The 13,984-nt window shown below is 46.3% G+C and overlaps 3 protein-coding genes across 3 annotated transcripts in view; 1 reads left to right on the top strand and 2 right to left on the bottom strand.

The window, feature by feature from the left end:
• Nucleotides 1-5,181, bottom strand: part of KCNJ14 (potassium inwardly rectifying channel subfamily J member 14) — a 28,932-nt gene extending 23,751 nt beyond the window's left edge. The window contains exon 1 of the mRNA XM_066627992.1: nt 4,936-5,181. The gene's annotated coding sequence lies outside the window, so the exon portion shown is untranslated. The remainder of the gene's footprint in view (nt 1-4,935) is intronic.
• TNNT1 (troponin T1, slow skeletal type) overlaps nt 1-13,984 on the top strand; it is a 504,690-nt gene that overhangs the window by 325,222 nt on the left and 165,484 nt on the right. The gene's annotated exons all lie outside the window — the stretch shown is intronic.
• On the bottom strand, nt 12,885-13,889 carry LOC136653464 (galactoside alpha-(1,2)-fucosyltransferase 2-like). The gene has a single exon (XM_066630360.1). It carries the CDS (start codon nt 13,887-13,889, stop codon nt 12,885-12,887), a length of 1,005 nt encoding a protein of 334 aa, XP_066486457.1.

The following is a 13,984-nucleotide window of genomic DNA, read 5'->3' as shown; positions in this document are numbered from 1 at the left end:
CCAAGCCAATGCAGGCGTCTCTGTTTCAGCAGTGAATACATGCTAGGGATTCCAGCACGTTCCAGGACTGTGTTGTTTGGAACTTTGTCCTGCCAGGTGATGCCGAGGATGCGTCGGAGGCAGCGCATGTGGAAAGCGCTCAGTTTCCTCTCCTGTTGTGAGCGAAGAGTCCATGACTCGCTGCAGTACAGAAGTGTACTCAGGACGCAAGCTCTGTAGACCTGGATCTTGGTATTTTCCGTCAGCTTCTTGTTGGACCAGACTCTCTTTGTGAGTCTGGAAAACGTGGTAGCTGCTTCTAGATAGATAGCTACATCTATCTATCTTCTAGATAGATAGCTACATCTAGATAGATAGCAGCTATTCAATCCATGGAGATAATTTTCTTAGAAAGAACAGATTTAAGTTAACGTAACTGAGTAATGATATTAAATGTTGCAGCCCTCATTGACATCTCAGCCTCTCTGAATATAACATGCATAAGTTCTGCTTAGATCCTTCATGGTGGTTCTCAGTTTGTTGATCCTCAGACCAAAGAAAGGGGCAGGGTGGAATTAAGTGCACCCCAACATGCATGTGAAAAGTGCTCAAAAGCCCTGATCCTTGGCATAACAACATGAAAGAGCCCCAGTGGATCAGAACAAAGGTCTCTCTACCTTGTACAGCATGCTCTGATCCAATGGTGGCCAACCAGATGCTTCCAGGATGCCCACAAGCAGCTATGAAGGCAACAGCCCTCCCCTGTTGTTTTCCCTCCCCCCACAACTGATATTCATACTGCCTCTGAACATAGAGGTTCCATCATGACCAGGAACTTGAGAGATCTCCATAAATTGGTCCGATCCTCTCCTAAAGCCATCGAAGCGGGTGGCCATGATCATGTCTTGTCACTGCAAATTCTATCAGGAACACTGACATTCTGCTCTAGGTTGGCATTCTGCTTTCTGACCCAGCAAGACATATTTGGAGAGGATGACAAGGAAGAAACAGGAATCTTGCCTAGCAACTCTCTGTGCTTCCCTCTCAGTTGACACAGATTTTGGGAATAACATTTGTTGGTTCCTGCTGATACTGGGTGCCGGGTAGTTCCTATAAACTTTATTTCTAAAGTGTGGCTTTTTGAGAGTGTTGCTTTTAGCAATGGCACTCTCTTCATTGGTTTAGAACAGGGGTCTTCAAACTATGGCCTGGGGGGCCACATCTGGTCTGCCACAAGGTTTTATCAGGCCCACAGCAACTTGTGTTTTGTTTTGGACATTTTTACTTTATATAACATTTCTCAGTTTAAGCATGGCATTGTTCCTTTGCAATTGTCATATTTCTCTTTTGTTCTGAATCGCATCAGGTTGACTACCAAAAAAAGATCCAAGTAAAACCTTTTTATTCGTTTAAATTTCATTCATAAAACCGATTTTTTTTGGCCCATGCAAATGTGTAAAATATGCAATGTGGCCCTTGTACTGAAAAGTTTGGAAACCCCTGGTTTAAAAGCTGCCTTCCTCCACTGCTCCTCCTCCAGTGCTCCTCGGAAAGAAAGAGGAAAATGGGGTGGAAGAGGAAGGGTGGAGGAGAGGAGAGGGATGGGCTGGAGGATCACCACCCTCTATACCTCTTCTCTTTCCAATCCAGGGAGAGGGAGGAAGAGCAGTGGACACGAGTGGGAGGCAGAGGTGAGCATCTCCTGCCAATCTGCTGCCTGAGGAAACCACCCCAGTTGGCCTCATGGATAGGGTCAGCCTGCCTGAAGTGGTCCAATATGTATGGGCAGGAGGTCTGGTCTAGAGGGTAGAGCCTCCATTTGCCTGAAGATTAACATCCACAAGGTCGCCAGTTCGAGGCCACCGGCACCGTGCGACCTTGAAGCAGCTGACAAGCTGCAGCTGAGCTGTTCCATCTGCTCGGAGCGTGGGAGGATGGAGGCCAGAATGTTAAACCAGATCGGAGTGTAACATCTTGAATGTGGTGGTTCTTGAAAGAGAGAACCTTCTTTCAATTTGTAAAAATCCCTGCGTGGATTTAATAAGCCTGCCTGTGTAAACCGCCTTGAATAAAGTCTTGAATAAAGACCAAGAAAGGCGGTATATAAATACTGTATATATATTATTATATTAAATCACAGCAGTCACAGATGTGGCCAGCAGCAATTGTGGCCACACTGTTCCCAGCCCTGCCATTGTAGGATTTTAGAGTTGATGACACTATTATTGCCAGACCTTTGAAAACAACTGAGCCAAGAGGCACCTTGTACAGTGGGGTCCTCTTATATTTAGCAGAGAAAGAGCAACTGTCCCTTGGCACCCCAGCAAGGCCTTGGCACCCCAAGGCCTTGGCACCCCAGCAAGGCCCCAGCAAGGCATCTTTTCCAGGGCCTGTTGCTGGTATCTCTTCTGCACCTTTTTGTAGAATGTAAGCCCTCTGGGGACAGGGAACGATTTCTTGATTTATTTTGATTTGTAAACCACTTTGTGAACAACTTCTTGTTGAAAAACAATATACAAATATACACCACCACCAGCAGCAGCAGCTTCAAACATTCCCCACCAAATTTCTGCAACGTTAGTACAAAGAGGAAGCTTAGTATAATCCCTGTGCATTTGTGGGTTCAGGTGAGGACTTGTCTATTGCTTCACAGCTTTTCACCTCTCCTCACTAGATGGGGCTCCAGCTCAGCGGCAAAGCACCTGTCCTGCATGCAGAAGGGCCTGGGTTCAGTCCCTGCCATCTTAAGGTAGAATGGGCCCTTTCTGATAATTAGGATACGCTGCTGTTCTGTGGGATGGGTTTGGGCAAGATGCTTCCTGTGGATCTCCTTGTCACTGCCCTCCTCTCTACTGCCCCATTGGATTGTCCTCTCCTTTTGGGCCCTTCCCCCCGCCACCTGGAAGCAGAAGTTAAGGCGAGTAGAGGCTGCTGCTGCTTCTCCTCTCTTCTAACTTACTGCACATTTGGAGAGGCCAAGTAAACGGGGAGTAGAGCTGCTTGCTCCAGGGGTTGGTAGTGGTCCTGTTGCAGGGGTGTGGGTTTTGGCAGGTGTCTGAGGATGCCGACCCCTGACACCAGCCTCCAAAGCTGGCCCAAGATCCCCTTGTGCTGCTCCCCCAACCCAACCTGATCATATGTCAGTCGTTGTTCCTTCCAGATTGGAAAAGGAATCTAGCTGATCACTCTCCTCTCCCCCACACTTTCTCCTCTGCTCAGTGCCCCTCTTCTTTTCCCAATCCAGGGAGTAAGAGGAAAAGAAAGAGCGGAGTGGGTGGTCAACGTCACTACTCTGCTGCCTGAGGCAACTGCCTCAGTTGGCCTCATGAGTGGGCCAGCCCTGCCAGCCCTGAATGGAAGCCACTCAAACGCCATCCACTTCAAACTTCTACTGAAAGGCAAAATGATAATATCCTACAGGGTCTTCACAGGCCGGCTTTCACAATCCAGAACAAAGTGTGCCACACGCATAAAGAAAATGCACACAAGCAGGGGCCTGCTGAACAGAAAGATCCAGAGACCACAGGCAAGTGACGCAATCTACTTAGTAAAAGGACGGGGGGGGGGATGTACCTCCAGTCCTCCAAGAGCTCTATCCTATTTGGGCCAGAAATGTCTTTGGTCAGATCTAGTACATGAGCCAAGACCATCTGCAAGTCTTGCAAGCATCCTTTCTTGGACTGGGTAAGAGTCCAAGATTATAAGAAAAGCACAATCATTCCTGATTCCACAACTGAGACTGAAGTCCAATAATAACCAGGAGCCATATGGTAGCCACTGAAAAGGAGACCGTGTGACACCTGTGACCACATAGAGAAGTGACTACCTCCAGCCACAGGTTTAAGTCCAGCATCACTGACCTTTGGATTTCCAGCCCAAAAGACTCAGATCCTCTGAGTTCAAGTAGAGGAGTCAGCATCAAGGTCACAGGTCTGGGGCTGAATAAGGCAGAGCCAAGACTGGGGTACAAAATGCTAGTCTGGGACTGATAATGTCTATCGCTTTTAAAATGGCTTTGCAGATTACATCTCTCTCAGTCTCACAGCAAGACATGAAAGGAAATGGACATTATCCCTATTTTACAGAAAGGAAGACCAAGGTGCAATTTGCTGGGGGTGTGTGCACCCTGAGCAGATATTTGAATCCTGGTCTCGATCGCATCGCTCTAGCTTTCAAACTGTACCGGCTCCATTTAGCCACTTTGCTTGCTTGCATGTGGACAAAAATCGAGCTCTACTGGATCAGACCACCGGCTGGTCTGGTTCAACCACAATGGCCTGTTAGATGCATCCAGAAACCTCTCCAACAGGACTTGAAAAAACAGCCTTCTCCTTCCGCCACTCCCTAGCAACTGAAATTCAGGGTCATACGCTTCTGTATGTGGAGTTTCTGTAGAACCATCATGGTGTAGATCTTTCCTCCATGGTAAATTTTTCTAATGGATTTGAACCCACGCCCCACCACTTAATCCCTTCCTGGCCAGGTCTATCCCTGTTATCCTGACGCTGCCATACATGCCTCCTTCCTTTCAGCCTGTACCCATCTGTCCGCCTACACACTCCTTGCCTTCAGGTGATGAAAGCAGATACTGTTGTACATGTTTTCAAGACCTCTCATTACATCACACCAAAACCATAAGTTTAGTTGTGAATGGGGGGAGTGCGTGCCTGTTCATACTCCTTATCTTCTTTCCACAACCTCCAAACTATCTGTAGCCACTTCACAGATCTCTCTCCATCCCCCCCCGCCCCCCACACTGTTGCCATTATGTTTCCAAACTGCTTTATCCTTCATTTATTTCTCAAGATGCCAGGGCAGGGAGATGATCAATGTTGGCCCAAGCGAATGCGTGCCAAGAGACCACCACTGATTGGCACCGGACCTTGACCTCTTTGACCACCTTGCATTGTCCTTGACTTCCCTCTCAGGGTGCCTCTTTACAAATAAACCACTTACCCCGTCACAGTTGGACATCCCTCCATCCTTTCCAGAATTGTTCCGTTCATTCCTGTTCAGTTCTTCCCAGTTGTACTTTTAGTATTCTTCTTCACCTTCTTTTTTCTCCTTAATTCTAGCCTCCTGGTTGTTGCCTCTCTCTCTCTCTCTCTGTTGCACTCACTTTCACACTCTGTTATTCATTCAGACCAACTGTTGGGAATGTACATCCCAGCTAATCCCTGGAGTCTCTGCAATTTGCCATGGGTTGAAAAGGAGGTAAGGATAAGCCCCTCCCCTGTTCTTTTGGGATTGGCTGCTTTTGGGTGTCTGTCTCTCCAGCTGTTCTTGGACAGCTGGAAAGGGAGAGAGAGCCAGACTGGGGAATAAAAAGACACAGAAAGTCAGGAAGACTGTTTCTTGTATCTTTGTGGATTATTTTTCTCCTCTCACATTTATCTGTTCATTATGTTTTTCATTCTCTCTCTCTCTCTCTCTCTCTCTCTCTCTCTCTCTCTCTCTCTCCTTCCTAACCCTCTGTTTTCTCTCTTTACAGTCAGCAATGAAGTGCTGTGGCTGGCAAATCAATGCATGGAAAATGCTCTCAGGGGATCAGAAACATCCTGTTGGAATCCACTAATGGTTCCAGCGTTGGGTAGCCAGGATTGTAAAACAACCATCCCTGCCCCTTCCTGCAATATTTATCCCACCTGCCTGGCTGCGCAGACAGACAGAATGATAAAAGGAGACAAGGGATCATGTCTTCTCTGTGGCTCAACTCATTTTCATTGTTTACTGTCAAATGACCTCATTTATAGCACGGTAGGTTGGTAGATGTCCAAAGCAAACCGGCTGACACGATGATTTCTGACATTTTCTGGTAAATGGCAAGAACGGCTATCCTGCAAGCAATGACTGCAATGCCATCGTTTACTACCCCAAACACTGACATTGACCATGGGAGACCAAGGATTGTCCCGGATTGTGAAAGGGAGACAGCACTTGGAGTTGCAGGCTCGCTTTGACTATTGAGCAAATGTGCCTTTTGCAATCTTGGCATTATCAAATATTTCATGAAAATGTGGGTGATACTTGGTCAGGGAGGGTCAAACATAATGCTCGCAGGCCAAATGTGGCCCCTGGAAGCAATTTCTCCTCCCCCTGTTATAAATGAGCTCTTCCAGCATGATAATTGGGCTCTCTCATATCTTGAAAGTATGAACAAGATTTGCATATTTTCTCTTCTGTCATTTGCAGCTAATGAGCTTCTATGTGAGAATAAAGTGCTCATTTCTGGTCATCATCTGCTTAATGACATCACTTTCTGCTTAATGATGTCACTTCCGGCCCTCAGCAGGTACCACGAATACTAGCTTCGGCCCTCTCCATGAAAAGAGTTTGAGATCTCTGCACTTGGTAATTAGCCAAAGGCACCAGAATGTTCATGAGATGTACTGGCACATGTCAGATAATTCTCCGATAATTCTCTTGGTGAGGGTAAATTTGATCCCACAGTCATATGTGATTGCTGTGTAGCATTACAGGATCATGCAGTTCAGTACAGAATGCCTGATTGGCTGGGATCATGCAGCCAATCATGTGACCAATCAGGAAGTGGGCACAGCCAGAAGGAAAAATTGCACTTAAAAAGCAGAAGCTTTAGGAAACAATGGTGCCAAACAGTATTTAAAAAAAAAAAAAATTCAAAATGAATATTCACAGAGAGAGTTTTTCAGGAGAAATTCCTATCTAATAACTAGTTTTTACTCCAAAAATCTGTTGTGTCTTGGTTTTAGGCAAGGCTTGGCTTTGCAGAAGGTTTGGCTTTGGGTCCAGGAGAGGTGCCCCAAGGTCCTGGGGTCTAGTGGCAGAGGTTACAGAAACATCAGGTCCATATGTTGGCATCATTCCAAGCCCTAGTCCTCCAGAGTTCCCTCAGATTTCCAGTTTAGATTCCCCTGGGTCAGAATATCTGACCCAATACTCATGTTCCCATAGATACTCAATCGTTGCACCCAACTGGTGAGGACATTTAACTGGATGTAGCTGAGCAGCACAGGAACACAAGGCTTCAAGTACAAGGACTGCCCCTTTAAATATCTATGGTCATCTCAGAGAGGGGTGGAGCCTGGGATAGGTGACCAGGGCAAGATACATTAGGTCCCAGCAAGTTGCTGGTGTGGAGCTGGCCAAGGTGCTGCAGCAGAAGTTCAATCCTCCCTGCTTTTTACTCTCCTGGCTGTTTGGTTTATTTATTCATGGCTGACGTCCTTTCGTCATTTTGGCAGTCTATGGCTGTGCGTCTTGCCCCCCCCCTCCAAATGCTTTCTCATCCTATGAGCCATTGCTATTGATCAGGACAGGAAAAACCTACAATGGAGAATATTTGATCCAGCGCTAGCTGTGTCATATTTGTACAGGTTTGCCAGTAAACCAGTTATCCCTGCTAACTGGGTAAGAGGCACTTTTTCAAGTGGGTGCTCCTCTTTTTAGCAGGGGGAGAGTAACTGGCTCTCCTCACCCCAGCAGTGTCTTTTCTAGTGGCTGTTTGCTGGTGTTGCATCTTTTGAGATTGTGAGTCCTTTTGGGATAGGGAGCCATTGGTTATTTGATTTTTCTCTGTAAACCCCTTTGTGAACTTTCTGTTGAAAAGCAGTATATAAATACTACTACTACTACTACTACTACTACTACTACTACTACTACTACTAATAATAATAATAATAATAACCACCTACAAGAAAGTTACTGAAGCTGCAGTCTCACAAGACAGTAAAAAGGGCTTTTGAACCATACGTGAAAGATTAATGCAGGTTAGATTGCATTAGATGATATAAATGTATATTCCAACCACTGTGCATTTTACATTCCCAGTATAGCTGCCTGAAGCACAAATCAATTTAAAGTTCCTGTGTGGTAAAAGCCCTAGTTGTGGTCTCTAGCCACATTTCAGTGAAAGAACTTTCTTTCTTTCTTTCTTTCTTTCTTTCTTTCTTTCTTTCTTTCTTTCTTTCTTTCTTTCTTTCTTTCTTTCTTTCTTTCTTTCTTAACTAGGGTCTTCTCAAAAGAGAAAAAAAAATGACTCACATTATCAGTTAAAATAGCTGTATATTTGCTGTTGGGTTATTTGGCCTTTCAGATTTTTCATTGTGCAAGAAGCTCTTCAGCAAGGAAATGAACTGGTTTCCTTCAAGTTCATTTGCATGTTGGGGATTTCCCACAAGACTTGCTGTTCGTTCCTAGAACAATGGCACCCTCTAGTGGAGACGTCAGAGGCTGGCACTTGTTTTCCAAGGTTGCCGTCATTAGCTGAAAGAAAGGTGGGGAATTCCCCCCCCCCCAAGTAAATTCTTATTAGTCAGGTAGTCTCCATGGCTGGCATTGAGACTGTCCGAGCACCAGCCCCCAACTCTATTGTTCCTGCTCTACTCAGTTTGCGCTCCCTGAAAAATGCTTGCAGAACTGATGTGATTGAGCAAATGAGTGAAGAAACGTCTGGAGAAGAGGAATTGGGATATTCTAGGTGGCCCCACCCTCCTCTTCTGACTCTTCCGCTTGCTCACATGCTCACTTCCCAGACTGCTAGCATTTACAAAGTTGGGGAAGACAATACGTCAGAGGGTGTGTGTGATCAGGATGAAACCTAAGTACTTAAGCCCTCCTATCCCCACTGTGGGTATATGCCTTCTTACTTTCCTTCAGATCACATCGCACATTTAGGGGCACTTAAGGGCGCAATCCTAACCCACTTTCCAGCACTGACATAAGGGCAATGCAGCTCCTAGATAAGGAAACAAACATTCCCTTATTTTGAGGAGGCCTCTGTGAGTGCCCCCCAACTGCAGGATGCAGCGCACGTCCCATTGGTACAGATATGCCAGTGCTGGAAAGTGGGTTAGGATTTGGGTTTAAAACATTAAAACCATCACAATTAAAAACATCTTAAAAAATAGCAATCAGACATTGTTACAATTAAAAGAGCATCAGCAGCAATTTTATGAAATCCCAAGTCTGTAAAAATCAGATGTTAAAAAAAATGTTAAAAAATGTTTTAAAAGGCCAAGAACTCAGAAGTCTTGTCTAAAAATAAATGTTTTCAGGCCACGCCAGAACATTTCCAGGGAGGGAGGAGTTTATAAATCAAGGGGGAGGGAGTTCTGTAACATTGGTGTCACTACTGAAAAGACCCTATTTCTTGCTGCCGCCCCACGTACATTCCTGTGCAGTAGGCACTCGTAAGAGGGCCTTCTCCGATGACCTAAGGCAGGGGTCTCTAAACTTTTCGGCTGAAGGGCCACATCAAATATCTGGCACAGTGTTGAGGGCTGGAAAAATTAAATATAAAATTTAAATAAATACATTAGAGATGGAACTTAGATGAATGAATAAATGAATGGGTTCAAATTTCCAGGACTTCTCCAAGCATGAACACAGCCCAAGAAATAAAGCACACACTTAAATGGACCCCCAATTCTTCACCCCACAAGCACAACTCTGGTTGTGTTTGATCAACTGGGCCAGAGGATCAGAGGCTGGCCGAGGGCTGGATAGAGGTTTGCCGCGGGCCACATCTGGCCCCCAGGCCTGGGTTTGGAGACCCCTGACCTAAGGGGATAAGCCGGACAATAAGGAATTAGGAGGGCTCTTAAGTACCCTGGCTCTGAGCCATATATGGCTTTAAAGGTCAAGACCAGCACCTTCCATTGGGCCCGGAAACAAATGTGCAGCCAGTGCAGCTGCTGGAGAAGTGGCCCGACAGAGTTGAACTGACTACCTCCAGTAACTACATTAGCCGCCGTATTCTGCACTAATTGCAGTTTCTGAACCGTCTTCAAGGGCAGCCCCACATAGAGCATGCTACAGTAGTCTAACCTTGATGTCACTGTGGCATGGATCACCAAGGCCAGGTCTGCACAATCCAAGTACAGCAGCAGCAGTTAAATAGGAGACTTAACTCTCTACAGTGCAAAAGACTGGGCTATGGTAAGCTATAGAGATGAACCCAGACAAGTGTAATGGATTTTGACACTAGGATCCAGTCGCTAGCCACTTTGAATGGGAGATAAAGCGGGGTATAAATTTGTAAATAAGTAAGGGCCCAATCCTATCCAACTTTCCAGCACTGGTGCTGCTGTAATGTAGTCCCAAGGTAAGGGAACAAATGTTCCCTTACCTTGAGGAGGCCTCTGTGACTGTCCCTCCACCACAGGATACAGTGCATGCCCCATTGGCATGGCTGCACCGGCACTGGAAAACTGGATAGGATTGAGCCCTAAGTAAGTAAGTAAGTAAGTAAATAATGGATCACCCTTCTCTTTTCTAAGACACTGGCTGTCTGGTTTAAGGAGATAAGCCCTTTACGGCTCGGGTCGGGGTATTTGAGGGACCGCCTCCTTCCCTACAATCCAGCCCGTGCTCTTAGATCATCTGGGGGGCCCCTTTTGACTGTGCCGCTACTAAGAGATGTGAGAGGGGCGGCAGCCAGGAAGAGGGCCTTCTTGGTGGTGGCCCCCGAACTGTGGAATACTCTCCCCTTAGAACTGAGAACTGCTCCCTCGTTGCTAACGTTTCGGCGTGGACTGAAGACCTTTTTATTTCAAAAAGCTTTTAATTGTTGACAGGCTGGTTGGCGTTCTTGCTTTTTATATGAAAATCCATGGGGTTTGTTTTGTTTTTAGATTTTTTAATTATTGTAAATTGTTTTTAATGATTGTTTTTTATGTTGTACTTTTAAATTGTTTGTTAGCTGCCTTGTGTGCCTGTTGGGCAAAAAGGCGGGGTATAAATTAATAAAATAATAATAAATAATAATAATAACTGGTGAATGTACAGCTGGGGCTGGAGATGGAGAGGGAGTCCATTAGATTCGTGGGAGGGTTGACTCCAAAATTCTGGAACATATTGAAACCTGAAATGAATGTCAGAGTTCTTTCCAAAGAGAAATATCTGAGAATGTTCAAATGAAGCTAAGTTTCTCAAAGACAAGGGGCATTTCTCCAGATCGCCCATTTCTAAAGTTGCCCCAAATGCTCAGAGAAAACTGCGAAAAGGGAATTTTACAGTTCTTCCCATTCAGGTTGATACCAATCCTATGACTGATTCAGTGAGTCTTCAGCGGTCACATTCTTAGGAGGTGTGTCTCATTCAGTCTTTTGCTCTGCTTTTGGCACATTATGTGGGGATTTCCAGGAGCATGTGAATGGCTGTCTTGGGTTGATGATGTTTCTAGTTCCTGAAAGCAATATGAGCATAAGGAATAGGAGGAACATCAAGCCTTGCCCCTCCTATGTGGCTTGTTCTCTCATCTTACGCCTGTTTCTCTTGAGTCTGGAGGGAGACCTTCCATTACCCACTATCTTTGACCCTCTGAAATGGCAATCTGCCTCAGAAGAAAGCATCAACACCCACAGCCAAGCTTGTTTGCTTGTTTCAACAATACATGTATTACAGATCTAGAAAAAGAAGATTCTAGAAATATATGTCTAAATTACACCATACAAGAGGAAAATAAATGGCTGCAAATTACCTTGAAAATTCTTAGTCTGAAAAAAATTAATTAACCTATTCAACAAATCCATCTGGCTGCTTCCAAAAATAATTTCTAGAAAAACTGAACAGCATTCTGTCCAAAATTCTTCTAAACCATTCAGCTATGTTTAGCTGACCTACAACTTTATATAATACATGAAGTGTTCTGTATCATTTAACAAGTTGGGCAGCTGAAGCAGCTACCAAAGCAGCTATCATTCAACAAGTTGGGAAACCAAAGCAGCTACCGCTGTATCCAGTGGGCACCGGGAAGCAGTTGGAGGTATCCTTGGGGGAAGGGGACTTTTGTCCCCTTTCCCCAGGGAAAGCCCCAAGCCTCGCAATGGAGCTTCTCAAGTCTGCACCAGCTATTTTGCCAGTGCAGACTCAAGAGCCTCTATGTTGGGCCTTCTGGCCTGACATGAAGTTCAGCATCTGGAGGAACAGGGCTCCACCAGTCCCACCCCCCCTCCTGCCCTGGTTCCTCCCCCACCCTGCCCCACTGCCTTTGTTCCAACCTCCCCTGTCCTCCAGAAGCCGTACTGGCACCCGGTGGTATCACTTGCCCCCACCAGTGGCATATGCTCCTTCAGCTGGTGCTGGGCCTGACACCTGACTGGCATGGATCCTGCTCCAGTGCTCCCTACTCATCAGGTGCTATAAATGTGCTTTGTAGCATGTTAACGGCACCCAGTGCCAACGCTAGGGCTCAGCGCTACCGCTGGCCCGGTTTAGCATGGAGCCCAGCACCAGCGGTACACACCATAGGCACCAGTTGAAAAGTGTTGAAAGGCAATCAGTGCTGGGCTTCAATGCCAGGAGAACCTGCAGTAGGAACAGCCAGTGGTACATTTCTCCTCCAGCTAGCGGAACAGCTTTTCAGTGTGGGGGGAGGGCAGGTGCAGAACTAGGTGGAGGGAGGGGGGGAGATCAGGCCTGGGGGGGCCGGAGATTCTGACACCATATTCTATGCCTCTTCCTGAGACTGGAGGCCTTACATGGGCCTCCTTGGTTCTGCACTATTGCTGGCGCTGCACCAAGAAGACCCTCTGGGGTCGCCGGAACAAATGTTCCTTTAACCTGAGGAGACTCCGGCAGCTGCCCCTGGCCCACAGGATACAGTGTCGGCCATTTTGGCACGCAGCTCCCCTGTGCACGGGGGGGAGCATAAGATTGGGCTTCCTAACCGTTGTATAGGCACAGCAGTGTTACTCTACTTTGGTATGTACACATTTTGTCTTTTCTCTCTCCCCCTTTAATAATGCTAATCGTATGTACCTTTTTATATGTGCATATTTTTCTTCCATTTAATGATTACACAATAAAATATATGTTTCGAAGTGCGGGAGCCACTATCGCAGACCAAGCTAGATCTTTCAAAGTCATGTTGGGAGACATTTTGACTTGATGCAAATGGCCTCTCTCACATGTGCCAGGTGCGATCATTTCCCACATAACCCCTTCCACAGTTTTCTGATTGTGCATGTACTGGCAACTTTCTGCTTTAAGTTAAACTTAGAGCTTCTGGATTTGAGCAGGAGAGATGTCTTGGGCAAGGGAGGAGGGATGAGGAGAGGGTAGAGATCTGCTGCGATCCCTTTCCATTCAGGCAAATAAATAGCTGAGGGCTTGAAAACATCGAGGAGGGGAGAATTTGGGAGGGTGTAGTTGGCCAAGTAGACAGTCTCCCCTCCTGCCAGGTAGCCAGCCCAGATGCCAAAAGTCCCAATGGTCATTATTGTGTGATTGCAATGAGTAAGGAGAGCAAAATCCCTCCCTGGTGATGACTCCCGCCCATCACCAGCAAAGTAAACATCCCCTCTGGAGGCATCAATATTTTTCTTGCACCACCGCATCCCATCGCTGATCACCACAAAGATGGGATTGTTGTACTTCTCTCTGAAGTAGTTGATAGCAATCTCTAGGTAGCCTCTGTCAGCCACCACACCTTTCCAGACCTGGGGCATCACCCTGACATAATCCCCCCTCCGAACATGCACTCCAACGTACGTCACGTTCCTGCGACGCCCACGCAGTCTCCGGAGGTATCGGTTGGCCTTTTCCTTGATGTGATCATGGAAAGTGAACTCCTGAAGTATCTCCTGGCGGATGTGGTGATAGAAGGTGTAAGAACAAGGATAGCCTGTCAACCGAACGTAGTTGCCCTGGATGTGACGATAATCCTCTGACATCCAATCATGCATACTGATATCTCTCCAACAGATCTTGCCAACCACCCTAGCAGGAATCACAGGCAAAGTGATCCGGAATAGTGATGCTAGCTTCCGATGCATGGTTGGGTGGATGTAAGCTTGGTGCCCGTTGAGCTTGGCCAAAGCATAGAGAGTGGCATATTGTCCCATCTGGTTCCCCAAGCGCCCCGCGGTTTCCACAGTCCAAATACTTTTATTTATGAATGGAGAATATGTTAAATGATGGTGGGTCATCTTGGGAGAAGAAGGGCATTCTAGAGGATGAGGTGCGGTTTTAAAGTTGAGCCTCCAAGTCAGGTTGAAAAGACGGTGCTGCAGGTGCAATAATG

Source organism: Tiliqua scincoides, chromosome 5, assembly GCF_035046505.1.
Source record: "Tiliqua scincoides isolate rTilSci1 chromosome 5, rTilSci1.hap2, whole genome shotgun sequence".
Classification (NCBI taxonomy): Eukaryota; Metazoa; Chordata; class Lepidosauria; order Squamata; family Scincidae; genus Tiliqua; species Tiliqua scincoides.
The sequence above is the reverse complement of the archived record's forward strand: the minus strand, read 5'-3'. Positions and strand labels throughout refer to the sequence as shown.

What these genes read in the sequence shown, in the direction of transcription:
- LOC136653464 (XM_066630360.1), bottom strand. Translation starts at nt 13,889, where the DNA reads ATGACCCACCATCATTTAACATATTCTCCATTCATAAATAAAAGTATT.